Here is a 27,233-nt window from a genome sequence, read left to right as displayed (position 1 = left end):
CCTCATTGTTTTGTTTCTCATCCTTTTGAATCGACTTTAGCTGCTTATTCGTTATTTCACTTGATTTACACATGTCAAGAGCTTTATCCAAAGACAAATCTTTCTCTCTGAGCAATCTAGCTTTTGTACCCTTATCTTGTATTCCAATAACTAGCCTGTCACGTATCATTTCTTCTGCAAGTGCTCCAAACTGACACGATGCTGCGAGTTTTCTTAATCTATTGACATAGCAATCAACAGTTTCTTCGGGTACTTGAATGCAAGAGTTAAAGACATACCTCTCATAGACGACATTTCTCTTTGGTAGGAAATAGTTTTCCAGCGCCTTCAATGCTGAAGTTATCGTCAGTACTTCGGTGCCAAAATTCAGATTCAGGAAAATTTGCAGACACTCCTTTCCCATAACAGAACGGAAGGTTGCTAATCGGATCGATTGACTCTTCTGATCCAAACCCGTTGCTACCTCATAATCTTGCCATTGTTGCTTAAAAAATTCCCAGTTGCTCGTGATATCTCCACGACAAACCATAGCGCTTGGTACTGGAAAATTTGAAGGAAAACTGAGGACTTGAGGCGGCGGAGTAGGCTGTGGAGCTTGCGGTGGAGCTGGTGGTGGAGGATCTTGTTTGGTGTCTGACATCGTTTCGCTGGGTTTCAACGCACGTGGTCGATGTTGAAATTCGCTGTACGTACCGTAAATCAAGGAATTGTCGCTTCGTTTCGCTTCAGTAACTGCTTTGACTGAATATCAACCAGAAGACGTAATCTTGAGCGCTGCAGCTCGCCATAAGATCAACAAAGCACTTCTGACACCATGTTACGGATGGCACGACAAGACGCCATTTGCAATGCAACTCAACTCGTTTAATGCGTACTTCATGTAAGCTACATAGAACTAGAACGCACATGTTTACTCCAAATATGGTAAGACAAACCATATACGTAACACCAACATAAGCTAAACTGAGCAGGGGGATTCTCAAAGTGGAAACAAGAGATAAAGCTAGTTTCAATGAAATAATTTTACGTGAATTCATTTGTATGCGAGGGTTTTCTTTGTAACGAACACAAAGAGAATTGTTGAAATGGAACTAAGTGATCAGTTTATAATTCTCCTTACTGATTACGATACATTTATTTTAAAGTTAGTAATGAGAACTTAGTGGTACATCATTATAATATCCGCTAGTTTAGTATTCTCTCTGTTCTCAGTACGTCTCTCTTTGACTATCTATTGATGTTACAACCGGAAAACAGATCTGGGCTAACACTCTCAGACTTAAAACGTTATGTTGAGTAAGTGCTAACACAAACATTTGCAAGTTTTGAACAAATCAACAACTAACAAAAAAAACTATAATAACAAAGTGAACATTAGCGAGTTAGGTTGCGTGTCCGAGGGTTTTAGAAAGACTCTGAATTCAGTGAAATTGTCTGTTTTGGTCAAACACTTTTGATCAGGCACGAGGAACACGGCTTAAACGGAACTCTTAAACAAATGTTGTTCTCCAACGTCATTGCTGTCATATTTTTTTTATTTTAAGTGCCTTAATGACAATTCTTTTTCTTTCTTTTGTTAACCAGATGGTCACGGTACATTAACACAAACCATATCGTCAGCAAGGTTATCTTGTATTTAAAGGATGTTATATTGGCGCGGGCCACATTTAGCGGCGTCACGCTGAATATCTAGACAAGATAATTCCTCGTAGTTGATATCAAACAGCGCTTTTAACGTTCAGAGTACAGAAGCAACATGTCTGCCAACACGAGGAGAATGCCGGCGATCTTTCTTGTTGTGTTCCTGGCTGGAGGCGCCCTGAGTCAGTCTAGTAAGTAAATTAAGTGGTTTCTATTGCTACGTATTTTACACGCACTGCAACAAACAATCAAAAAGTTGGTTGGTTCGATCTTGTTTAACGCGGAGAAACATCCTGAAGTTGACTTGACGAATCGTGTTAGACAACTGGTCTCAAAAGTTGAAGATGGAAATCTTTGATCAAACCAAGATTAACTCGCGGAAACGTAATCCCTCATAATCTTAAGAATGGGAACAAATCAGCAAATTATAAACTGATTGTTTAGGTATTTCGCTCGCGGACTACCTGTAATTACATATCAGTTGTCCGTTTTAAACCAACATCATTACTGCATAGTAAAACAGGGACAATTTCGCTCCCGCAGTTGAGTCAGGTTATGCAATAGAGAGAAACGGCGACGAAGCAAAATAACCAGAAGTCGCAGCGAGTTGAAGTGTTTTAGATTTGATAGTTGCTTTAATATACTGACAAACACTTGAATCGAGGCAATTTTTAAACATGTCCTCTCCACCAAACACACCCATTCACACACACGAGCAGAGCAACTGGGGTTTTCTTTGTCATAAATCGCCTCATTCGCGAAAAGGGCGTGCTGGATAACTCCAAACTTCGAAACCTTGCCTTACTGAACTGATAGAGTTAGTTGTAGTAGTTAGTGAGGAAATTTATTGGCCGCTTTTAATTCTTGCATGCAGACTGATTAGTTGTGAAAACACACCCAATACAGACTGGTAGACAGATTACTTCAGTGAAGAATTTGGAGTGAAATGCTTGCTAACGAACTTGATTCGGACTTGTCACCTTGTTATAAATCCTTATAAGATGTATACACTATACTTGATGCTAAAAACCTCCAAGACGGAAAAATACAGCATTTTCCGCTTTTGAATCGTTAATTTATAGTACTATAATATTGCAGACCTCGTGTAGAAATATGGCATCCTTTTTGCGCCATATAACTAACGGCAAAACATTACGAAATGAACTGAAACAAAGTCAGTTTTGAAGCCAATTGGAGACTATAAAATAAGATCAGTTTAATAAAGAATTTTACTCTTAATTCATTTAATCTAGAGGAAGACAAGACGAGCCACTCATTTTGGGTTTTCGTGCAGACCGCAATAACAATAAATTGCAATATCACCAATAAAATTTTAAGCATGGCATCTATGAATACCCTAAGTAATCACGGCTAGATACTTCAATTCTTTTGTATAAATATATTGCTTTCTACTTCCTCAAAGGCTATTCCTCACCATGACAATGCCGAATTTCCAGGTTAAATAAGACAAGAACAATACATGTTGTTAAATGATAAAACATCTTTCAGTATTTAGAACGTGTTATTTGCATATTTGCATCCGCATTATTTGTCGTGTGATGTCGTGACTGGCTTGTTTATCAGACTGTATACATACATTTGGGCCTCTTTAGGGATGACAGCTCCAAGTGCCATTTATAACACAATGCTTAACTTGAGCAAATATGTAGTCATTTGTTAGCCTCGCCTTCTCATTCCCTTGGCGTTTTCAAAAGCACGTTCCTTTTGCACCAACCACGTAATTACGGTCTAAGGAAGAACTATCCACTTTTCCGCGTATCTAGCGAACCACAGGTCCCACAATAACGGCCATATATATGCACATCCATTCCAGACCGGCCGAAAATTAAGACTTATTCTATATGATCAGTCATAGCAATTGGCTAAAGTTGCTTGAGTTTGGTCGCTACATGTTTTCAGCATGCGACCAAATCTCTTTCATGGCTAATTTTCTGAATAGCATGTCATCTGAGCTCGGTTTTTTTTATTTGTCGAATTTCACTGCCATTTGGCGTTCTAGATTATCACGCGGACATAACGAATATTGAGGCTGTACTGTAATGGATGCCATTGTTGGCTAGCTTTATAGGATCGCAATGCGTGCACAGAGCTGTCTTTCGCCGGACGACGGATAACAATCCAACCTCTTTCTGGTCGATGTTTTGGCACAGTTTTGAACATCGTCTCTTAAAAGTAACATACAGATACTCTTTTAAAATAAAGTATTGATAAATTGCGCAAACAGATGATATGCTCTGCAGAAAAAAAGCTAAATAGTATAGATCGAAAAGCCTAGTGCTTATATTATAAGATGAAGATATTTCGTTAGATCAGAGTTCAATAATACCAAACATCTAATAGTTCTATAGATATGAGAAAAATGTAATTTTGAACTCAAGGAAATGTAGCCTGCAGACGGCTACTACAGGCCAAACGAATTTTAGTGTAAAAAGTTTAACCACAACCGGAAGTTATAAATTAGAAGATTGGTTGCGTTAACCTTCGGGTGTTCTGGTCTAAACTAATTTCTTTTTTTTCTATTTCTTAGCCTCGATGGCGACATCAGTAATGGAGTCCATGACATCATCCATGTCACAACACATGTCTCAATCGATGTCATCACAAGTGTCTCAATCAATGACACCACAAATGTCTCCATCGATGTCAACGCAAGTGTCTCAATCAACGACACCACAAATGTCTCCATCGATGTCAACGCAAGTGTCTCAATCAACGACACCACAAATGTCTCCATCGATGTCAACTCAAGTGTCTCAATCAACGACACCACAAATGTCTCCGATGTCAACGCAAGTGTCTCAATCAACGACACCACAAATGTCTCAATCGATGTCAACGCAAGTGTCTCAATCAACGACACCACAAATGTCTCAATCGATGTCATCACAAGCGTCTCAATCAACGACACCACAAATGTCTCAATCGATGTCAACGCAAGTGTCTCAATCGATGTCACCACAAATGTCTCAATCGATGTCACCACAAATGTCTCAATCGATGTCACCACAAATGTCTCAATCGATGTCACCACAAATGTCTCAATCGATGTCAACGCAAGTGTCATCATCGATGTCGCAATCCATGTCCCAATCCATGTCACCATCCGTGACACCATCGACCTCTGAGCTCATGTCAATGTCGACACCGCAACCGGTACCTCCACAATCTATGTCACAATCAATTTCTCAGTCCATAACCCCATCAAGGTCACAACCAACATCAATGCCCACTTCATCCAGCGGTTCGGATCAGGGAGACCAAGGAGCAGGAAAAGGCGATGATGATGATGACGATGATGATGATGGTACGTACTTTATCATTTTTCTCATCATAGCGACTTCATCTGACATGAATAAAAAAGGTTATGGGCAACAATATGGCCGTCTCTGATTGGCTCATAATGTTATTTAGTATTAGTAAAATTATGTAGTAGGGAAGGTGCAGTGGTGAGAGCACTTGCCTCCACCCAGTGTGAACCGGGTTCGAGTCTCGCACGTGGCGTCACATATGGATTGAGTCCGTTGTTGTTTCTCGCCTTGCCCTGAGGGTTTTCCTGTTCAGTTTCCTCCCTCCACTAAAACAAGCACTCCTAAATTCCAATTCGATGCAAGAAACAGTCGACGAAGAGCCTTTCCTTGCGATCTGCCTCTGCAAATTCCTATTTGTTCATTTATTTAAGTATTTATTTATTTATTTATTTATTTATTTATTTATTTATTTATTTATTTATTTATTTATTTATTTATTTATCGAACCCGGGTAACCGCACAAACAAGATATTGTCAAGCATCTGGCCTCAAAGTTGACCAGAGTATCTTTCCCTGACAGAAGCAATATTGCATCGATACAGCTCAGAAGTTTCGATTTTGAAATGATTATTTTATACATAGCTCCCGCCAGCAAATGGAAATACGAGGTGATCATTAGACTTTCTAAGTCAAGAGGATAGTCAGTATGCTTAAAAATTCATTTAACTGGACGGCTGGAACCGATCCCGCTTCTCAGCAGCTGTATAGAATTAGTTTTCGTGTCAAGACATTATATTTTGGTTATAAGTCAGATTTGCTGATACGAGTATCAACATTTTCAATACTGCATGCGCTGGACAAACACAAATTTTTAGCGGTAGAGATTTTCTTGTATAAGTTCAATGCTTTGTGCAATCTGTTCCGATCCACTTTGTTTACCAGCTGTTCTTTTTGTCAGTTATAAATTTCCGAACGATTACTTCATGCATGGCGACCTCGCGCTATGGAACTGAAAGATAAAGTGCGGCGACTGAGTTTTGGAGAAAGATATACCCAACTACTGTTCATCCTTAGCAAAAATAAAAAAAAAAGAAAAAGGAAAAAAATTCTCTGTACCAGATTTGAACCAGTGACTCCGGAACGGTAAACCAATACTACACTCCACTGCTATAGTAGCGTGGCCAGAAAACATCACGCAATTATTTACACTTAAACAACTGCGCATAGAGAACATTTACAAAATTGCGAATTGCTCAGCTATAAATAAATCTACGGTGGCCCATATAGGACATCAACAATTTTTTTTTCGATTACAAATTTTCACTCAATATTTTGTTACCAAAATCTGTTTTTTGTAATTTTCTAAGCATACAACGTGGATTTCTACCGCAAAAATTCGACTTAGAAACATCGCCTAATGTACAACTCGGATTTTTACCACAAAAATTCAAGTTTTCTAATTTCTAAATAAGCAACTCGGATTTTTACCACAAAAATTCGATTTGTGTAATTTCCAGAAACCACAACTCGGATTTTTACCACAAAAATCCGAGTTGTCTAATTTCTAAATAAACAACTCGGATTTTTACCACAAAAATCCGAGTTGTGTAATTTCCAAAAACCACAACTCGGATTTCTACCGCAAAAATCCGAGTTGTAAACATCACTTAATGTACAACTCGGATTTCTGTCACAAAAATCCGAGTTGTTAAATTTCCAAAAACACAACTGAGATCTTTACTTCAGACACGTGGTTTTCCTCCGGAAACGGCTTACGCGCGCGTGCTACGAGAAGGTGAAGCACATATTTAGGTAAGCTGTGTGTTTGCTTGTATAAATCAATCCAAGAACAAAAAAGACAGTTTTAAAGTCAATGATGCGGAGATGATGTCTGTTGAATTTCAGATTCAATACTCAAGCTGGGTTAGTGGCACTTTAAATTACAGAGTATTTATGGGTACGTTATTACAGAGAATGTATGGGCACGTTCACATTATTGCAAATTTCTCGGCTATAAAATATTCAATCCAAAACCAAAATGAACAGTTCTAAAGTCAATGATGTCTAGTTGATGTCTATTAAATTTCAGATCTATAGCTCCTCACGCTAAAAAAAGTATTTGTTTAATTACAGAGCTTGTATGGGAACGCCATTACAGAAAATGCACGAGAACGTTCACATGATTACAAATTGCTCGGCTATAAATGATTTAATCCAAAATAAAAAAATGATAGCTTTAATACCAGTTATATAGCCATTCTTTTCACCAGATATCAGAGGAAAAGGTATAATACTGGAGCTTACTGAATTATTTAATTTTATTTACCCTATATCTTGTTTGTGTAATTATTTATTTATTTATTTATTTACTATTTAAGCTTATTTACTGCAGGACAATCTGATAGGCTGAGCCGCTCGATAATCGACTATCACCGCATAAACTCATTTAACACATAATTACTACCGTTCTTTGAGTAAATCCTGGGTGAAATTCGCGCGAAGTTCCAGTTATCGAACTCATCTTTTCTCACGTCTTTAAACCATGCTTGAACATACCAGTTTCCAAGTGTAGGTGTATTAGGAATACTAAAGAGTTTTTTCATCCTCACAGATCGTAAGGTGATATTGATCCTGCTGTCCGTGGCTATAGGAGTGATGGTGCTGGGCATGATCATTATAACAGTGGCTATTTGTTGCGTGTTTCAGAGGTAAGGTGTTTTTCAATCAGTGTCTGAGGACATTTGAATTAACATCACACTCGCTTTTACATCGGGTCACTTTTCAAGTGACTGACCTTTGCGCCAAAATGCAGCGGTTGTTGAAGGCAAAGACTCGGACCCGAACTCATCCGAAAACGGATCGGAGCGCGCTGAAATATTCCGAGGTATTCAAGTACACCTGAGATAGCCTATTAGAATCGAGCCTGTTTTTCCGAACTCAACTTCAACATGTCATGTGTACATCCATGTATTGCGCGTGCGCTGGCGAAGTACTGAGTTCTTCACGCGAGTAAGGCCCGTTCCAAACGCCGCTCTATTCATGCGCCGAACCTAACTGATGAGTTAAGTACGGCAGAAGAGCGGTGTTTGAATCAGTTTGGTTCGGCAGGTTAGGTTTGGCGCGGCAAACAATATTAAATTCGGCAGGGTCTGTCGAACTATGCGACGTTGGAGCGGCAGCTGATTCATACGGCGTTCTCCTCATGGGTCGAACCTAATGCATAAATTACTGTGGTGTATTTTTCATATAACGGGACTCGTGATTGGCTCAAAATTGAGTGGTGTGACCAGTCATGCATGAAGCTCGAAGTCGTCACTAAAAATAAACACAACGAAATTAAATATACCTTCGATTTAAGAGAAACGGGACTGTACAAGCGAGTTTCTTTTGCTCAAATTCATTTTTTGCTTTTTCTTCGTGATAATAACCCAGGTTATGCGATTTCCCTTTAACAAGTCGAATTAACCGGGAGAAAACCTGTCTAAACACAAACACTGAACCTTGAGTTTGAATTTGCTTCCTTAAATATTGCTGTAACAGCGAAATGTTAGTCACAGCTTTTCTATTTGGACAGAGTTCTTGAATTCAGAACGCGTATTTTCTCGTCGAAAATTGTTACCACCGGCTTCCGAATTAAGTTCGACGCAAGTACGCCGTCTCAACCAGCCGTCGCTCGAAAGTCGCTCTGAAGTTGAACTTAATCAAGTTTGGTTCGGCACATGAGTGGAGCGGCGTTTGGACCGGGCCTAAGTCAGCAGTCCTTGGTTCAACTTCTCTCCAGTCCACCGCACATGATTGTGCAAAAAGAATCCTCGTCAGGTGGGCCAATACGAGCCTTGCTATAGTCCCTGCCCAGCTAAGTTCGTTGCTTTCGCTCTCCGAGTCTTAAACTGTTTCTCATTGTTGTTATTTGCTCTTCAGGATCAAATAAAGAACTCATTAAACACATGGACGTGAGAAGGTGGTAGAGTAGCTTAGCAAAGCGTTACCACAAGCAAGAAATGGAAAGATGCTACTCTAATAAGTACGCTTTTACAATTGTCTTCGCCCTACAAGTTGTATCGCTTTGATGTCAAAACCCTTCATCTACAACTTACTTTAACAGACTATAAAAGTATCACTAAAGAACGCAATATTGCAAAATCGGCGATTTTAATTTCCTGACCAGCGTAATTGTAAGGTAAGGCGCAACTCGAGGTTTACTTCTCAAAATAGAATATGAGTTTAAGCTCAACCCTAACCCGCTACCGATTTTGCGAAGGAAAAATAATTCGAAAGGGTGTAATTGTATCAAACCCTCCTTCTCCGAGACGACATGTAGGGAGAGTCTGTTAGCTCAACCCTCGAGTTTTACCCCTTTTTCTCGCGCAAATTTGCCTTTATATACCAAGTTTACGCGGGGGTGGGGGGGCGTAGTCAAAAATTAATTAGGTAGTACCCATGCATGTTTCACTGTGAACCGTAGTAACGTGAATAATATTTAGAGGGCGTTTTAATTTCTCGATAGTATATCCCGTTTTCCACCGTGAGTACCTAAGAAAATACATACTACATTTTTTTAATACACGAACGTATTTTCGACTGTATTGTTTCTTTAAAATATCATAAAGTAAATTTGGATGTAAAAAGACAAGCTAACGAATTATTCGTCTTAGTTTTAAGGGACAGATCGTTTTGAACAGTCTCGGTAAAGTAGATAACAGAGTGAAAGTAACCAAACCGGTTCTCTCTCTCGAGAAACAAAAAAAATGTAAACTATCTTAATTTTCCTTGGATGTAAGTATGATTCTACGTTTAAATGTATGCAATAAAGAGAACAGTTTGTTTGCAAACAATCCTTGTGGCAACTTGTCTGTGTATGAGAATACATGTGACTTTATTTTTTAAAAATTAATGCAATAGATCATGAATGATGAATGGATGAAGAGCGAAACAAATACAGCAGCCTTTTAGTGCATCGCCATTAGCAGTAGTAACAGCATCTCCTAATACATTGACAACTAAATATATTCTTTACACGCAGTTTTTCCCACTGCGTTGAGATTTAATTAAAAGAGACATTTAACACTTTACCCCAAAGTATAGTGTATATCTCACGAATATTACGTTGATTTTGTATTTGCTCTGCGATCTTGTTGTGCGCAAAAATTAAGCAATTTAATTTAATTTAAGCAAATTAAGTGTCTGTTACATGGTCATGTTTACATCATCCCAGTCACTGGACTGCCAAAGCCGTTTCTGTACACCACTCAGCCTTGATTCCAGTGAGGAAAAGGTGGGTTTGCGGATGTGAAATGGGAAATGGAAGAAAGGGGATGGGGATGGGAGGATGAGGGATGCCGGATGGCAGATGCGAGATGGGGGATGGGAAGGGACGCTGAGAAAAAGCTCCGAGAATGACGTTACACGTATCAATTTTCAAGAAGTTTCAACACGACTTGCACTCCCTTGGAATCATGTTTCTTCAGTTTTGCAACTCTTGGTTGTAACTGACTTTTCACTGTGTCTGATACTCCAGGGACTGGAGACTCCAGGAGACTGAAAAAAGAAAAATACTAGACTTTAAACCATGCAAGTAACAGGTCTATAAACATAAGATTATCTCCTTCATCATGTTGTCACGCAAGTTCGTTGTCACTGCAGCCTCCTACGCAGGCGTTCTTACGGCTCGTCGCGCAATCTTACTTTCCAAGATTGCGAGACGAGCCAAAGACTGCCTGCTTAGGAGGCTATTCTCACTGCTAACGGTGGGGTTGTGTTGCGTGACGACTGAATAACAGCTGTGAAGAGCCAACTTACCTTACCACGACAAAAGCACCTCTATTCACCTTACACCACTCTAATAATGTGCCCGCGTCTGTGTTGTCCAGCAGCAATTTACTAAACAGCACTTGATCTATATCAAGAAGAAAACAAAGTAAGGTAAGTGATACGCGCACAGCAAGCGTTCCGATCGAAGAGCTCTTTCCGCACTCTGGCCACGCGAGGCAGCCTCGTCAAGCCGCAACATTTGCGCAGCCAGAATGCATGCAGAGAAATACATTTTTTTTCTTTCGTACAGGAACGCTGCGCAGCGTAATGTTTACGGGGCTCATCAGACCGGAGCTTATCCCGATTTCTGTAGCATGAAACGACTAAGAGTATTTCTATTCCTCCCTGGATGGGATGCTAGTCAATCGCAGGGTTACTCCCAGCATTAAATTCACCGAAAACTCTTAATAAACCTGGGTGGAGAGAGGCACTGTGAGAGTTAAGTGTTTTGCACAAGAACACAACACAGTGCGCCCGGCCATCACTCGAACCCGAACCCCTCGATCCGGATACGAGCGCACAAACCACGAGGCCACCGCGCCTCACATGCAGCCTAATTTTTAAATATTGGCTTATTCGTGAAAACAAGAATAAACAATGTGTCGAATTGAACGAGAAAAAAGCGAACTTCAAGAGGCAACAAACAACACAGCACTATTTTTTTGACCCTCACGCAAGCAAATACAGTTCTTTTCAGAACTACCCTCACCCAGACGATCACACAAGACAAACTACTGATACTCCTGGGTTCAAACCATTATGGTATTATGGCATGACGGAGTTTTGGTGACGAAGTTTTGGCCTTAAAATTACGGTGTTGTCACGGGCAACCTTTCTCGTTTCCATTGGTAACAATATCAACAGTCGTGCGTCGCCTGTCGCGTTGCCTACAATTTCGCGCGCTTTGCTGCCAATGACGTCAAAGGCCAACAAGTTGCCACTGGAAACGGAGCCAATTGCCCGTGACAACAATACGATTTTCACGTTAAGACATGGTGACCAAACTTTCGTCGAACCTTACTCAACTAATAATAGTACTATGCCTTACAAATACATAATATTTCGACGGTCGTCTTGGGGCAATTTAAGCGTAGCATACTACAAAGTTCTTGTGGTTTACCTGTGTTGCCTGCAGACTGAAGTCGTTCCTTGTCTTGGTTTATAAGTCTTTTTAAAGAAAAGTGTCCAGCAGCACTTTTGACAATATGATCCTAAAAAAACCACAAAATACAGAAATTAAAAACAAAATGCGTTACCAAACAAATTTAGACTGGAAAAATCTCCCAGCCATGCTCTGGGAAAGATTCTGCACAGTAAGGAAAAGCCTGAGCAAGTCGTGGCAATTAAGCGTAGGAAATGATGAGCCACAACCACTCGTCTTTGTGTAAGGAACTGACTTTTCTTGTGCAACCTTCTTACCTCATCATCTGTTGCAGGATCCAGGTCCCTATTGGCCAAATCGGATATGGTTGTCATTGCTGGCCTCACATCACCTTGAAGGCAAAACCACATCCAGCATTTAGGAAATGCTAAAGTTTCAACTCAGGTTCATTTTTCTACTCCTGTTGCGTATCTTAGGGTCGCGCACATGTTTTGGTCTAGATTTTATCTGTGGAGAAGCTAGTTCTATTATTGTTCAAAACACCATAGATCCTAACGCATCGTTAATACTTGACCGGGCGCCTCCTTCCCCCCAAATAACACAAATATAAGACTAGAAGGATCGTTATTATCTCTAAGTTGTTTCAAGCCCCGTTCGCACTACGCCGGAGAAATTTGAGAACGAAGGCTTCACTCTGAAAATGCATCAAATGTTTTCCGTCCACTACGCCGGAGGAATTTGAAAATCACCGATCATTTTGGATTTGTGTTTAAGGAAATCTCAGCCAGGGAAATCACATGATTATAGCAACGTCACCAATTTTCGAAAAGTTCCGTTTTCAAAATGTTTTCCGTCCGCACTAAAACACAAAGCTGGCGTTTTCAAATTCCTCCGGTTTGAAGAGCGTTTTCGAAAAGCTCCGTTTTCGTGACGGATTAGTGTGGACGGTAGGCCTAACCGTAGAAATAAAGCTGCGTTTTCAAATTCTTCAGGAGTAGTGTGGATGGAGCCTTAGTATTCTCGTACCGATGCATTTATGAAGTGCAGCCAAAACCAGTTGACAGCCTCCTTTATCAAATAACAATTCTTCTGCGTTATTCTCAACCAGCTGTAACAGAGCAGAAGAAATGCCTTCTAAGAGTTCTTTTCGTCTCTGTTCTGAATCTTTTTTGCTGCAAAAACGAAAACAAGCAATGCTTTAATAACATTCATTTAACGCTACCATCAAGTCTTTAACCAGTAGTAATCGTGGATCAAGAAATAAGACAAAAAAAAAAAAAACGAGCAAGCAAACGAAGGAACTGTTGACTGCATGCACAGGACACCAGCCACAACACAGGCTATCCACCAAATTAGTAAACATTGCCCTTCCAGGGAATAAACACCAATAGTACCAACAGGAAGTTTAGAAACAAATGAAACCTGCAAACTAACAGCAAAAAGCTGCTGCCAGTCACGGCAGGAGCTTTTTTATTTCTCTTTGAACAACCTGATTAGGCCCTAATTTTGTTATCCAATTAAATTAGCACATTCACGTGATTGTCTATACCTAATAGAATTCCCATCTCCTTTCTTGAGTAACTCAACTACTTTGGGATGAAAGTGAGCTGGGCTTCTGGGAGCCAGTAGATACATTAAAACCTTCCTGCCATATGTGTCTAAAGCTAACTCTTCAAGGGAAGGCTGGATTTCCTGTGAAGAAAATAAAAATAAGAACTTAGAACTGAGTGATTTAACAGATTCATCTACATGTCAGTTTGGTCCACAATAAAAAAGGCTTGCATAAGATGACAGTCTCAAATCACATAATTCGAGAAGCCTGGAAACAGTTAATACTATTGCAGTTAGCTGTACAAAATGTATGCATAGAATCAAAACAGCTTCGGATACTTTGACAAAGAATGAAAGCGCGCGAAATTGCAGGCGACGATATTGTCACCACTGGAAATGAGGAAAGTTGCCTCTGGCAACACCATAATAATATTTTAAGCCCATAACTTTGTCACCAAAGCTTTGTTGCAACTGATAATCGTAATAGACTCTATTCATAAATGACTGCCAATTAGAATTTTTTTTGTAAGTATTAAAATTAACCTTACTGATCTGGTTTTTGAGTTGATGATTTAACAGAATTTTTACTCTCAAATGAGTTCAGTGAGGCTGATTTAAATGCATATAAAAGAATAATATTTTAAATTCGTAGCCATTTAAAAATAGGAACACTCTTGAAGACAAAACAATGCGAATCTTACCGAGAACATAATTTTCTTGACAAGTACTGTGTCATCAACACAGTCAAACAACGCTAGAAGAACAAGATGACCGAACTCCTCCTGAAAAAAAAGGAATGTTTCTCAATGCTGTGATCTTACAGTCAAACCAAATGAAGTGTACCCTTCAAGATTACATTTTAATGAATTGATTATCTGAATATTCAAACACTCTAGTCATTTCAAGGGGTGCAATAATGAATTGATTATTTGAATATCAAACCTACTATTCTTGGACTGACTAGAGGGTTCAATATTCAAATAACTAATTCATTAATGTGATCTTCACTTGGTTTGACTGTAAAAGTTTTGCAGTAAAAATTTCTGTTTGCAGAAGATATTCTAGAAACTGCAGAAATATTCACATTGACACACTAGAAATTTTGGAGATTTGATGGTTAATTAGCTTTAATTTTCTCTATCTTTCTATGCGAGTCATTTAGTTTATACCAGTGAATCATACCCTGGAGTAAATCAAAGTAACCCACAACATGCAATAAGTTAATTTTTTAGCTTCATAACTGTGTTAACCATTATGAGTCATATTTTAAAAAAGCATTGAACACTTCTTACTTTGCAGATTTTTACATAATAACTCTTGAAAGACTTGATAAGTATTTTACGATCCTAAACAGAGATGAGAAAAGAGAAGCAACAGTCAGAAATAACATGACATAGAAACCTGCTTATATTGAACAATGTAAAGTAGGTTATTCTTAGCATGAAATCTTTTCCAAAGCAGAAAAAAATGCCATGTGCTGTATGCCAGTGTCATTTTATAGCAATAATATTAACATTGGCCTCATGCTGAATACGTGCACTTCCTTTATCCTGTTGGAACATTAACAACAGCATCAAGCTGTTTGGAAGATGGGTGCCTGGGATGTCTGGGGGCCTCCACTGAGATCAGCTAGCACCTAGACAGTAAAACGCTTCCTTGGATGGCAATTTGCACAACCCAGCCATGAGCCCCAAAACAGGCATGTATTACACTGAAATAACAGGGGAAAAGGCATGAGGAGGGAGGGGAAGAAGAAGACAAGGCAAAATAACTAGCACCTCTACCGAAAAACCACTTGACTATGCTACGCTTAAACATGCTACTATGATGGACTGCACTGCGCCTGCACTGCGCCTGCACTGTGCCTGACCTAACATCTAGGAACCACTGACTGCCTGATGAGGGCCAGCTTCTCTTTGTTGTTAACTTAGTTAAATTGCATTTAACTGCATTTAAAATAGCATCAACAGTACCAAGAGAACCTCACCTTTGTTGTTCCATGCCACAAACAGTGCATGCCAACCCTGGCTCCATCATGAGTGTGAAGAATAAGGACTACACAATCTTTGACCAACTCAATCATTTCCTGGGAAAAATGATGATTGATGTTAGCTTTAACTGGAAGGTATATATTTTTCTTAAACTAATTTAATAATTCCTCATGTTTAAACAAAGAAAACTATTACCTTAGTTGACAGTGTTTGGATATCCGATCAATCTTACAGTGTAATTAGCATAGGTTTTTACGATTTTATTTCTCTGTTTAGTCTTTAGTTTTAGTTTTGATTATGAGCTTCAGATGTCTAAATGTATTGCTCCATTAAGACCCTTTGACCCTGAGGAGTGATCCTGCCTGTGCCCAATTTGTATGGGTTATTGACCAAGCTTGTTCGGTCAAGATGGCCAGATATTGGCCAAGTTTTTTTTTTGCCTATTTATGGACTGAGACGGAGTTGAAGTCCATAAGCTTGCAAAAAAAAGAACGAGGGCAATGTCAAGCGATCTTGACCGAACAAGCTTGGTCAATAAAGGATTTTTTATATGGCTTTCAGGGAAATGTTTCTTGCAGGACATGGGGGGTAGTTCCGAGTGGGCAAGATAGCTCCATCTTGCCTGCTCGGGTAGCCAATCACAGTGCAGGATTTGATTCATCTTGCCTGCACACAGAGCTAGGCATATAATAACATATATTACTATCATTTTCCTATTCAGCAATCGCTGTTTCTGGTTAAAAAACTCTTTGCAATACATACCAATCTTGCATTTTCATCAGCGTGTGTAAGGTACTCCAACAGGACTCTGTGTACTATGCTGTGAGTAATGACTGATCTACAGAAAGAACATTTGCAGTTTGTGAAAAAAAAAGTCTTAGTTTTGGTTTCAACTGATGTTCTAATGAGCAGTTTCTTTGAAACACATTTTAGGATAAAAACTAGAGATAAAATCAAACGATATTTTGATCTCGCTGAGATCATTTTTAAGTTTGGAATTGATATAACAAATTTTGCATACATGGGTAAAATAAAAGTGAGAATTTGAAAATAGATAAAAATATGTAAATATGCACTAAGCATTGCTAAATTATGAAAGTGGCAAAAAAAAACAAAGGCTAGATAAGACAAAAATTACAAAGATACAATAAGTGAGAAATATCAAAAACACTGTGCTATAAAAATAACTTTGCACGGATGGAGTCAGACTGCTTGTTCAAAGTTGGCTTTAGTTCTTTAATAAAAAGCAATCAACTTTGCTCTCCCACTTCAGTGCGATCTTAAATCTAAGATCTATGTCACTTGGGTCCCTTCCATGTTGCTCTCTGATGTGTTTCCTGACTGCAGATCCCTTACATGTATGTGGGAAAAATAAATCTAGATATGCATCTAGTTCTTATCTGTGGACTCTATGTATACATACTGACAGTCTCTATTCTCAACTTTACCTGTCTACAAGAGGAAGTAATGCATCTTTCATGTATTTGAGGATTCCACTTTTCCTGGCTGGATCAGAATTTAACACTTTTGCCAAAGAAGTCAACTCTGATGACTGAAACAAGAGATGAAACATCCATAAACATCCGTAACTAATCTATAACTAATCTATAAAAGACTCTGATCAGAGATTTCTCACTAGCACTGTACATGTATGTAGACTGTAAATTTGAACTCTGAAAATTTTTTCCCAAAGTTACTTTTTAGTTTACACAGAGGCCCTCATCTACACAAGGTGAGCTACTGACTGTGTGCTGGCCCAATGGTTTTTCTGAATGGCATTATTTCACCTGACATCTACAAAGTTCAAACAGGTTACTTTTCTGTCCCAGAAGTAATGGATTCAATAATCTAGCAAACAACAAAGTCCACCAGACCAGGCTTATCATACCACTCAGGAAATCAATTAATTATAATAATTCTCCTTTTCCATGTGAAAACATTTGCCACATAATAATTTAATTTATTTAATCTATTCCACATTTAAAATAAAACACTGTTTGCAACTTATAGTAATACCCACATGACATTGTATTTTATGACTATTATTACTCCGATGGACAAACACCCCATCTAGGGGAGGGTAGAAATACTCCTAGTCACTTCATACTACGGAAACTGGGATAAGCTCCAGCCTGATGTGCCACTTGGCTTGTATGCAGACTTAACCATTACAGAAGCATGATATTATAATTATTATTGATAGTTCTCAATATTTTTTATTACCTTAAAGAAAGCAAAATCAGCTCCATAAAACTCCTGGATGAGAAAAGCTTTTTGTGCAGAATTTGCATAATCACTGTATATAGTCTCAAGAATAGATGATGCCTCCTGAAAATTAATAAGGATATAATAGTGAGTTAATAATAATTGCTGACTTAATTAATGATAATTTAATAAACATTGGCCATAGACTGCCTTTTAATATGTGTCTAGCTTCGTGACTTAACTTCCTGACCTTGTGCCTGATGAGTTTGCGGACTTGTCCATAAAAGCACTTGATAATGACATCACGCTGCTTCTTTGTTCTGTATGACAAGGTCAATTTTCATTACATTTAATTATTAAATTTTATTAATTGAATGCCACTGTTTCATTTTCCTGTAATACCTTATTAAAAATGTTTATTTTTAACAAGTCCCTTGGTATGTGTATGCCATTGGAGTGCTGGACAAATTAAACATTTTATTGCTGTCAGTATAAACTAAAAATCAAAGTAAGTAGGATTTTACAAACTGCTTTCATTGATAAATGACAAATTTTACCACCTACCCATAAATTAAAAACTTTTTCACAAAGAACTTTGAGTATTTTGACTTGATCAACTCTCCAAAATCATCTGAAATTAAGATAATAGCAAAATTGTAAGTCATGCAATTAATCTGACTGAGTAAACTAATCAAAGAGAGTCATCAACTACTGAAAAACCACATCTAGCCATGACATACAGGACACTAACACAAAACAATCCTATAATATTGTTATTAACATTGTTGATTTCTTCGCCTTTTCTCAACTTTATACCAATCTTTAGACCATTTCCTTTTTATACAGTCAACCCTCCAGTGATGTACACTACTCATATTTAAGTTTTTTGCTTGTAAGTTAAAGTTGGCTGTCTTGAAGTGGCATGTAAAACAAGAGCCCGCAAAACCAGATGTTCTCGTGGGGTAAACTTCTCCGTGTTGCCAGAAATTAATTGTTTTCTCGCAAGCTAACTGCTTGTAATTTATTCCAAAATATACACTTCAATGGTTCTCGCGAGGTGAGACTCTCTTCTCGAGACTCTTGTCTCGCGAGAAACGAGTTGAGAGGTGGTAACTTACTTTTGAGCGGTACTGTAGGTACTGTAGACACCAATCATAAATGTGCATGTACAGTGGCCATGGTCACAGCCACATACAAACACCATATTTTTAATCTCCCATAAGCGGACCCTTCTGCTAAGCGGACAGTTTCTGAACACAAAGGCATCATTCTACTTACGGGATGTTTGACTGCTCAGTAACTTGACACAGATAAATCTATCTGTCACATGACAGCTGAATTTACCTTTAAACTGCTCAAACAACTTCTGTCTTTGCTCTACAGTGCCGAATTTAACACAAGCTTGAATCACACGTCCTGTGTCATGTTTGAAAATAACCTAAAAATTATGGAAATGGTGAAATAATTAGGATTGATTTCATCAATTTTAAGATAATTTATTATTAATTGAGATCATAATCAAGATTTGCCCAGAATGATTCAAATATTTTGGTTTTAATTGGATAAAGTATACTTACTTCATGTGAGTGACCAGCAATTAGATTTAAAATCTTTTCTACCAATTCTGATTTCTCAGCTTCGGAACAATTTTTTCTGAAAAACACAAATCAAACAAACAGTGAGTCAAGTTTATCTTAACTTTTCAAAAGCAAAACAATGAACAGACTTTATTTGTTGAACTCTTAATTACATTAACTCTTATTAATGCCTTTAATTATAGAGGCACAGTGACCTACTTGTGAGCAAGCTGGATTCTGGATCAAGCAGTTTTTGGGTTTGAGCCCTGGCCAGGGTCATTGCACTGCGATCTTGGGTAAGGCACTAACTCTTGCAGTGCCTCTGTCCACCCAAGTGTATAAACGGGTACCAGCAGATTTAATGCTGGGGGTAACCCTGCAATGGACTAGCATCCCTCGGGGGCAGTAGCAATACTTCTAGTCACTACATGCTACAGAAACCAGGGATACGCTCCAGCTGGATGGGCCACTTGAAATCTGATACGTCTGCTACAACCTTGAACACTCAAATGCCTAAGTTGACAAACCTTCTAATAGTCTCATAGAGCTGTTTGAGATTGTGGACCAAGTCATAGTTTTCATCTTGTTTTCGACGAAAGTCTTTTCTCTCCTTTTTCTTCATTCGCCAGATGTTGGGCTTCTCATCAGAATCTAAATACAAGAATAAGAGCCAAGCTGAGTACATACAGGGTCAGAGAAGACTTGTGCTTAACACAGATCTCCTGGTATGGCTGTTGTGATGTTCTATTCAGTTTGAATTAGTTGTTTCAGTTGTTTGCTTGGCCCCGCTAGTCTTTGTGCTATAAACATTGCCATGGGAAAATAAAGGTTATTTGTCGTTGCGCTCAATCCAAGCAATGCAAACAATGCAATGTCTCCACAACACTATTACAATTACAAGTCCAAAACAGTCATCAAAATTATGGATTGCTTTGATTGTGCATTAAGTGTTTCCAGAAAATACCCACACCCTTCCCATGGAAGGTTGTTTGGTTTGAACCCTCCCATCCCTCTGGAAATTCCAGATTAAACTCATATTCTCCATTGAAACCTTTGGCTTTTGAGTCTCCTTCCCCACTGGAATCCTTGAGGTGGGTAATTTCTGGAACTACACAATACTGATACACCTGGCAAATGGATTTTTATATTCTTTAACAATGTTGATAAATTCATTGGAATGAGAATTTTCCCAGTCCGTAGTAAACATTCTCACAGATAAGTTGCACCCCATTTGCAACAGAGATTTCAGGTAAATAGTATGAATCAATAATAATTTTATAAACTATAATATTAAGTTTTGTCTTCATACTTAAAATGAATTTTTACCTTTATTCTGTTCTCCTGGGCCAGATGTTTTCCTCTTTTTAACAAAGTCTTTAGATCCACCGCCATCTAGTTTTCGTTTCATAGCTCTGCTACTATTTAATTGTCCATACTTAGTTCTATGCTGCGAGTCCTTGTCATTTTTGGAAAAATCTTTGTTACTTTTCTTGTTTTCTTTTTCCTGTTTTGAGTGTCCTTTGATCCCATCTTGTCTTCCTTGTTCATCTTTCCACTTCTTTGCCTTGAATTTTTTCTTTCCACGATCATCTACATCATGAGCTTTCCTTTTTTGTCCTGGTGAATTATCTCCTCTAACATCTTTGGAAAACTTTTTTGGCTTAACTTTAAGCTTGATATCATCACCCTTCCCTTTGAATTTCTTCTTAAAACTCTTTGATCCACTAACAAATAAATACACAAATTTTATGAATAAGAAGCATATGCAGGCTACTAATAACTTCCCAGACTTAAATGGCTTTCTCCTTATTGTGCCATACAGACTCTTGTCGGTAGAACATACTGTACATGTAATTGTTTATCACTTATATAGAGAAACCAGTTGGTCTATTCAGTGCACTATGAAAAGGACACAAAAACTACATGTATTGGGGTCCTGAGCTGCTCTTTCAATGAAATTGTCACTGGAAAAAATTTGTTGAAAATTATGCACTCAAAGTACTTAGAAAAACATCTCTGACAAAACTATGGGCAAAAAGGTGATAACTGGCATGGTAGAAAAAAGGCTGAAAATAATAAACACTTTTTCTATTCTGATAATCTAATCAGAAAGAGATTATTTCAGTGCTATGTTATAGTGGGTTGAGAGTCTTGCCTTGTTTCGCCTTTCCTAACTCTACAGTCAAAATGTAGTTCCCACATGTAGGTCATGCCTGGGTTGTGTCTAGATACCTGTCTATTTGTCCATCCTTGAGTAAAATTAAGTTGGCATTAGAGAGAGTTTGTTATGATATGCAGCTCCCAATAACAGTAAATTGTAAGAATTGGTGTACAACAGTTATTGCTTAAAACGCTGGCCTTTGTATAGAAGTGGCCATTTGCAGAGGTTCAACAGTAGTTTTCCAACTGAACAGAATCACTGAAATATTTTAGGGTTGTTCCAGCTATTCCAATCTCATATTGGGCCATTCCATTTAATATCCGCACCCCCCCTATTGAGGTTAGGGGAAATCCGAGGGGGAGGGGGGGGGGGTCATTGAATAAGGATGCCTGATATTTTGTGTCACATTGTACAAAGGATTTTGACACATTCAGGTTAGATAGATACTCTGAAATTGCTCAATTTCCTCTTACGCCCAAAGGATGTCATTACTCAGTGTTATCCAGTTACAGTTCTACAAGTTATTAGAAAAACAAATGTTGAGTTTTGACATTTTGTCATGAAGTTCACACTTCTTCCACCTTCTTTGTTTGTGTGTTAATGTATACTGTTTTCCTACTCATCATGCAAAATATCACACAGCATTGTGTATTTTCTCTTGTTTCCCCCAGCTCACTCACTCCATGCCAATAATCAATTCTCCCCTACATTTGCCACATAAAACCCGGCCGGTGTAAATGGGAAGGAAATTATTTCAAATTTTAGAGATAATAATTGTTATTACATGCATGATTATCTTCAAGTGATAATTACTATTCTGTTATGCTATCCTTCTTAGTTTGGGGTCACTTGACATACCCTCTCATTACCCCCATTTAGCTCTGAGTAGTCATATTTCCAAGGTTTCTTTGTCTGAAAGTGACTGATTTTAATTAGTGTAGGAAGTAATGTTTTGTAAATAAGTTATGTGCTTTCTGTTTCTTCAGGGCTTCAGTGAAGAGTAGAATTTGTGAAAAATCAATATGACAATATATATTTATATATAAAGACAGTGCAAAGCGATCCTTCCATTTTGTATCAGCCATTTTCCCCAATAAAATTAATCATATGCTGAAGACGTCTGAAGAGGTTTGTAAGTATGAAAATTAAAGTCGCAAAATTTCCGGGGGGTGGCCAATTTATCTAAATCCAAGGGGGTACCCTCTCAAAAAAGGATATCTGCGGGCGGATTTCAAGTAATACCTCAATAGGGGGGGGGGGGTGCAGATATTAAATGGAATAGCCCATTATACTCATGAATTCCAACTATCCTTAGATGTTAAGCTTACTTGATCAAAGCAATTTGCAAAATTTGCAAATTGTCTTGATCAAGAAGGTAAGAAGAAGTTTACATGAAGTTTAAATGTGCGTCTAACACATGGTATGACCTAACTGTTAATGATTCCCTGGGTGCTTACATGCACTTTTTACTTTGTCATCACAAAACAGATAAGACCGGGATAAGACCACCAGGAAAAGTCTTGAATTTACTATTGGAGATGTTCGAGCGAATATGTAGGAAATAACAGCAGTTTCACTCTGCTGTTTTTTATCATTTTTTATCGTTAAACACAAAAATTTGAACAAAACGATCACTCACCTCTTCTTTCGCTCAGCGTCCGCCATGTTGAATTACCCACGTGCAAATATCTGAGCCAGCTGTTTGCTTGCCAGCGTAATGTTTTTAATTCCCAGTCCGCCCTCCTCACTCCATAAAAATTACCTTCCACAATATAAGATGCATTCTGTTCGTCGTCTTCGTTTGATTTGTGCAGACATATCTCCCATCAAGCAGATCCGTCAGATTCATTTGTCAAACATGTCGTCGAAACCAGTACGTGCTCTTATCATGGGTCCACCTGGATCAGGTAAAGGAACTGTTTCTGAACGGATTGTCAACACGTTCAAGGTAACACACTTATCCAGTGGGGATGTTCTCCGTTCACAAATTAAAGAAGGTACAGAGGTTGGCTTAAAGGCGAAGGCGATCGTGGAAAAGGGAGGACTCGTGCCTGACGAAATCATGATAGAACTTATAATGAACAAAATGAAGGAATTAGCTGGAGGGAGCTGGCTATTAGATGGTATGTGAGGTGCGAACAATGCAATTATATTTTGCAGTGGTATAGTACACATGAAGTTGATGAACGTGTATGTACACGTGTTTACACAATCTTTGCAAAGGTACTCCCGAGATCTGGGCGGGGTTGGTTCAAAATCAAATATAGCGAACGGAAATGTTATTAGCTGACAAATACACCTTCGTATTTCTTCTGAGAGAGAGCCGAATTTTTCAAGTCAGCTGCTAAGTTGTTTTTAAACGGCACATAATTTACAGTGAAAAGCAGACGGATGAATTTGAAGACCGAAGAATAATTTGTAAGAAAAGTGCATATCGTGAGGACTGCAAGGAATGCAACAGACCTGTTGTCTGTTCGAAAGAAATATTATTTCCAACTCCTGCAATGATCAATTTTTACCAGATGTGTTTTGATAAAGGTGAAATGTGTTCTATTTTGCATTTAGTTGTAACTTTTCCGGTTGTTTTCTAATTGTAAACGATAACAGCTGCCTTAAGTTGTAAGATGTAGGGCATAATATCTCAGTAGAACATTTGTGAAGGCATGGAGTGTTGATCAATTCTAACAGTAGGATTTATAGTTCTTTGTTCAGTTGAATTGATGTTTTCTTTTATATTTTGCATCAGGTAAAATGAATTTATGAACATTGAGAAAATAATAGATCATTGGTAACAATCAGTTAAAACAATCTAGTTGATGCAAAATTAAGTTAGTGATGTTGTGACTAGTAGTGATAGCAATGTAATTATCACTGACACCAGTGAATGTAAATTTATTTACAGGTTTTCCAAGGACTGTAATGCAGGCTGAAAAGCTTGGAGAGCGACAGCAGCTTGATGTCGTCATTAACTTAGATGTTCCTTTTGAGACAATTATTGATAGAATTTCAGTAAGTTTAATTTGATTACTCTTGTCATTCACTGCAATTGGTGACCAGTTAATAACCAGTAATTCAACTACAAGACTACCCATGGAAGGAACTAAAGTTCAGTCCCTTGGCTCTTCCCACCCCCCCCCCCCCCTTAGAAAAAAAATTGCAGAGTAGTCAAGAGAGAGTAACTGTTCTGAACTGATAATTTTTCGTTTTGAAGAAACGTTGGATTCATCCAGCTAGTGGTAAGACTTACAACTTGGATTTCAACCCACCTAAAGTACCAGTAAGTGGACAATATTTAATGTACTGAATTCTGTGTGTGTTTATGACTGAGTAAGATGTTTAATGAGTGTTTCAGCTAATGTTTTTACTGATTCCTACATATTTCTCTTAATGCTACAATATGGTAGTGCTAGTGGTACATTCTCTGATTTTGGAGCAAGAAAGGACCCACCTTCACTCTGGGACCTTGCTTTTTTTCAGCACAGAGAGTTCTTTTTCCTTCTACCCCTCCCCTTTGGTATTTTATCAGAATTATGCCTGGCCCTAGGTAGAGAGAATTGCACAATAAAAATGTCTTGCCTGTGAACAAAATGCATGAACAGCTTTCAATTAAACACACTAGCCTACTTATTTTTGTTGGCAGGGAAAAGATGACGACACCGGAGAAGATCTTGTTCAACGAGATGATGACAAGGTCTGATGTTTGTTGAATTTAGTCTCAAAAGCAAATTAAAATTTTGGCCCTCTTTGTTCCAATTTTCTTTAATTAGTGGTCATCATATTGTTTACTTTTCTAAGAAATATCACAAAAAAATCATCTGAAATTTAAGTACTTTGATCATGTTACTCTGAATCTTTCTCCCCTCAAAGCAAGAAAATTTTGTGTTGCCATGAGTACTAATTTAATATAAACCCCTCACCTCAAAATTTCTTAAAATAATTAGTTCCTGGAGTTTTGTATGTATTTTCTTTGTCGTGATCATACCTTGTATTGTATTGTTATTGATAAATTTTAAGTTAAAACTTTTAAGTTTTCAATTTATATTCTTCATCAGGTAATTTTTGCAGATGTAGAATTCCAACATCAACTCAACATTATTGAATTTTTCTCTTAATGCAGCCAGAGACTGTGCGACAGAGACTAAAGCAATATGAAGACATGACAAAACCTTTAATTGATTTTTATTTGTAAGTACAAATGTTTAGGACAAAGTTTGTGCATTGTGTGGTTCCAGAAAATATCCATACTCACTCCAAGGAGGGTTATTTGAAATTCCAAGGGGGATGAGGGTTTCAAAAACCAAAGGAAAGCATGAACCAAGACTGGAATTTCCAGATGGATGAGGTTGGGCAGGGGGCAGTGCAAACCAAAACTAAACCCTCCATGGAGGGGTGGATATTTTCTGGAACAACATGATGATGTATAGACTCTGCACGTATTGCATGCCTATGTTGCCGGCCAATAGTTAGTTATATCTGAATAGCCTAACCTCTACAAGATTTCCTTGCCTGTAATGGCAAGATAATATGACCTAGAATAATAGGCCTGCAATGTGTGCAAATGGCTACAGGTATGATTCTCTCAAGAGACCTTTGCAGATATAGGAAAGACATCATATGAGGCAAATGGCCCATCAGGCTGGCACTTATTGTTGGTTATCAGTAGCATGAAACGACTAGGAGTATTTCTACTCCCCCCCGGATGGGATGCTAGTCTATCACAGGGTTACCCCCATGCATTAAATTCTCCAGTAACCATTTATACACCATGGTGGAGAGGAGCACTGTGAGAGTATAGTGGATGTCTTGCCCCAGAACACAATGTGATGTCCCCAGCCTGAGGGCTTGAATTCAGACCTCTCAATAACCAAGGCAGCCACCTGGTTCATATCTTATTGAAAGTAAAACTGCTGCAAGTCTACTTAATGCTTCAAAAACGTGATTGGATGGTCAAGGATTGGATATTAATATTAATGACTAGGTACCTTTTCATTCTGTGGTGTTTTCATTAACATTTGTAACTGGATTTCATTATATTTTACAGGAAACAGGGGACACTGAAGTCGTTTTCTGGGACGGAAACAAATGTAATATGGCCCAAAGTTAGAGATTATCTTGCTGAGAATTTCTTCAAGCAATAAGAATATTCTGGGTTCATTTTCTTTCCTATAAACTGGCTGCAGAAAATACATAAACTATTGGCTTTCATTTGAGTATAAAATATTTTGGGGGTGGTAGGATTGAGTTCGGTGAATTGAAATCTCTCAGGACACATGGAATGGTGAATTAAATTTGTCTGGATATGATATTCTGGTTTGACAAAATAATATTATACATCAAGAAAATATTTTTTAGTTATAATTTATAAATTTTGAAGTTTTCTCATCACCTGCTTCTTGAACAAAAATTGAATCAACATTAGGGAATAGAAAATTGATTGCATTGTGGTAGTTGTAACCTGTAGTAATTAGTTTGGTATGCTAGTAATTGGTCATGATTGGTTGGTTTATGCAAAGAATAGTCAGAATGAATGTAAAATTATTAACATACTACATTTTGCAATTATCAGAAAAGAGTATCGTCTAGTGATAACAGGCTATAAGTGTCATTCCTTTAGTCTCTGAATTGTGAGACAAACTACTACCATAAAATAACACAGATATGAGATTAGTAAGTAGTAACACTGTAACTTCAAAATGCTCGACTAGTTGTATGAATAAGAACTATAATAAAAGACTTGGGAGTGTGTGCATTTGGTGTATTAATTATTACAGTGTGTTGTTTGGATTGGAATTGTCTGCTGAAACAGAACCGATCACAGAGCCTTGTCAGTTTTACTCAAAAGGTTTCTCTGTCTCGTATTAGTCAACCCTTAAAAGTGCAGACTATTTTATTACATTTACTGTACTGTGATACATTTATGAGCTT

At 38.1% G+C, this 27,233-nt stretch overlaps 4 protein-coding genes across 5 annotated transcripts in view; 3 read left to right on the top strand and 1 right to left on the bottom strand.

Annotated features, from left to right (window-relative positions):
• The first annotated feature begins 1,438 nt into the window (after positions 1–1,438).
• Positions 1,439–9,745, top strand: LOC145468805 (uncharacterized). The gene is made up of 4 exons (XM_081452506.1): positions 1,439–1,832; positions 4,190–4,966; positions 7,522–7,618; positions 8,832–9,745. The coding sequence occupies exons 1-4, from the start codon at positions 1,757–1,759 to the stop codon at positions 8,839–8,841; spliced, it is 960 nt and encodes a 319-aa protein (XP_081308632.1). The 5' UTR covers positions 1,439–1,756; the 3' UTR covers positions 8,842–9,745.
• Positions 9,746–9,755: 10 nt separating this feature from the next.
• Positions 9,756–23,010, bottom strand: LOC145468791 (pumilio homolog 3-like). Of its 2 annotated transcripts, XM_081452490.1 has the most exons (20): positions 22,948–22,979; positions 21,303–21,396; positions 20,474–20,871; positions 19,675–19,798; positions 19,148–19,223; positions 18,915–19,008; positions 18,135–18,201; positions 17,821–17,890; positions 17,589–17,693; positions 16,814–16,917; positions 16,128–16,203; positions 15,362–15,460; positions 14,667–14,720; positions 14,076–14,156; positions 13,373–13,515; positions 12,850–12,995; positions 12,141–12,214; positions 11,842–11,932; positions 10,710–10,806; positions 9,756–10,448 (listed from the first exon to the last, which is right to left on the bottom strand). In XM_081452490.1, the coding sequence occupies exons 2-20, from the start codon at positions 21,356–21,358 to the stop codon at positions 10,322–10,324; spliced, it is 2,082 nt and encodes a 693-aa protein (XP_081308616.1). In that variant the 5' UTR covers positions 21,359–21,396; positions 22,948–22,979; the 3' UTR covers positions 9,756–10,321. The 2 variants fall into 2 exon arrangements, with proteins under 2 accessions (XP_081308616.1, XP_081308617.1); XM_081452491.1 differs by lacking the exon at positions 21,303–21,396 and having other exon boundaries at positions 22,948–23,010.
• LOC145468786 (uncharacterized) overlaps positions 22,453–27,233 on the top strand; it is a 33,456-nt gene continuing 28,675 nt past the window's right edge. The window contains exon 1 of the mRNA XM_081452483.1: positions 22,453–22,704. Coding sequence (XP_081308609.1) covers positions 22,624–22,704 — 81 coding nt within the window. The 5' untranslated portion in view covers positions 22,453–22,623. The remainder of the gene's footprint in view (positions 22,705–27,233) is intronic.
• LOC145468814 (GTP:AMP phosphotransferase AK3, mitochondrial-like) lies at positions 23,011–27,190 on the top strand. Its single transcript, XM_081452517.1, has 6 exons — positions 23,011–23,431; positions 24,211–24,317; positions 24,520–24,585; positions 24,949–24,999; positions 25,426–25,493; positions 26,350–27,190. Exons 1-6 carry the CDS (start codon positions 23,026–23,028, stop codon positions 26,444–26,446), a joined length of 795 nt encoding a protein of 264 aa, XP_081308643.1. The 5' UTR covers positions 23,011–23,025; the 3' UTR covers positions 26,447–27,190.

Source organism: Orbicella franksi, chromosome 14 (assembly GCF_964199315.1).
Source record: "Orbicella franksi chromosome 14, jaOrbFran1.1, whole genome shotgun sequence".
In the NCBI taxonomy this organism is placed as follows: Eukaryota; Metazoa; Cnidaria; class Anthozoa; order Scleractinia; family Merulinidae; genus Orbicella; species Orbicella franksi.
Note: the sequence above shows the minus strand (reverse complement) of the source record. Positions and strands in the feature narration are given on the sequence as shown.

Excerpts from the sequence above, each read along its gene's own strand:
- LOC145468805 (XM_081452506.1), top strand. The coding sequence starts at position 1,757 with ATGTCTGCCAACACGAGGAGAATGCCGGCGATCTTTCTTGTTGTGTTC. Across the intron at positions 1,833-4,189 it reads AGGCGCCCTGAGTCAGTCTA|CCTCGATGGCGACATCAGTA; the intron begins GTAAGTAAATTA and ends TCTATTTCTTAG. Across the intron at positions 4,967-7,521 it reads TGATGACGATGATGATGATG|ATCGTAAGGTGATATTGATC; the intron begins GTACGTACTTTA and ends TCATCCTCACAG.
- LOC145468791 (XM_081452490.1), bottom strand. The coding sequence starts at position 21,358 with ATGACCTACATGTGGGAACTACATTTTGACTGTAGAGTTAGGAAAGGC. Across the intron at positions 13,516-14,075 it reads TCAAGAAAATTATGTTCTCG|GAAATCCAGCCTTCCCTTGA; the intron begins GTAAGATTCGCA and ends TTTTCTTCACAG. Across the intron at positions 10,807-11,841 it reads TCAGTCTGCAGGCAACACAG|ATCAAGTGCTGTTTAGTAAA; the intron begins GTAAACCACAAG and ends TTCTTGATATAG.
- LOC145468814 (XM_081452517.1), top strand. The coding sequence starts at position 23,026 with ATGTTTTTAATTCCCAGTCCGCCCTCCTCACTCCATAAAAATTACCTT. Across the intron at positions 24,318-24,519 it reads CAATTATTGATAGAATTTCA|AAACGTTGGATTCATCCAGC; the intron begins GTAAGTTTAATT and ends TTCGTTTTGAAG. Across the intron at positions 24,586-24,948 it reads TCAACCCACCTAAAGTACCA|GGAAAAGATGACGACACCGG; the intron begins GTAAGTGGACAA and ends TTTTGTTGGCAG.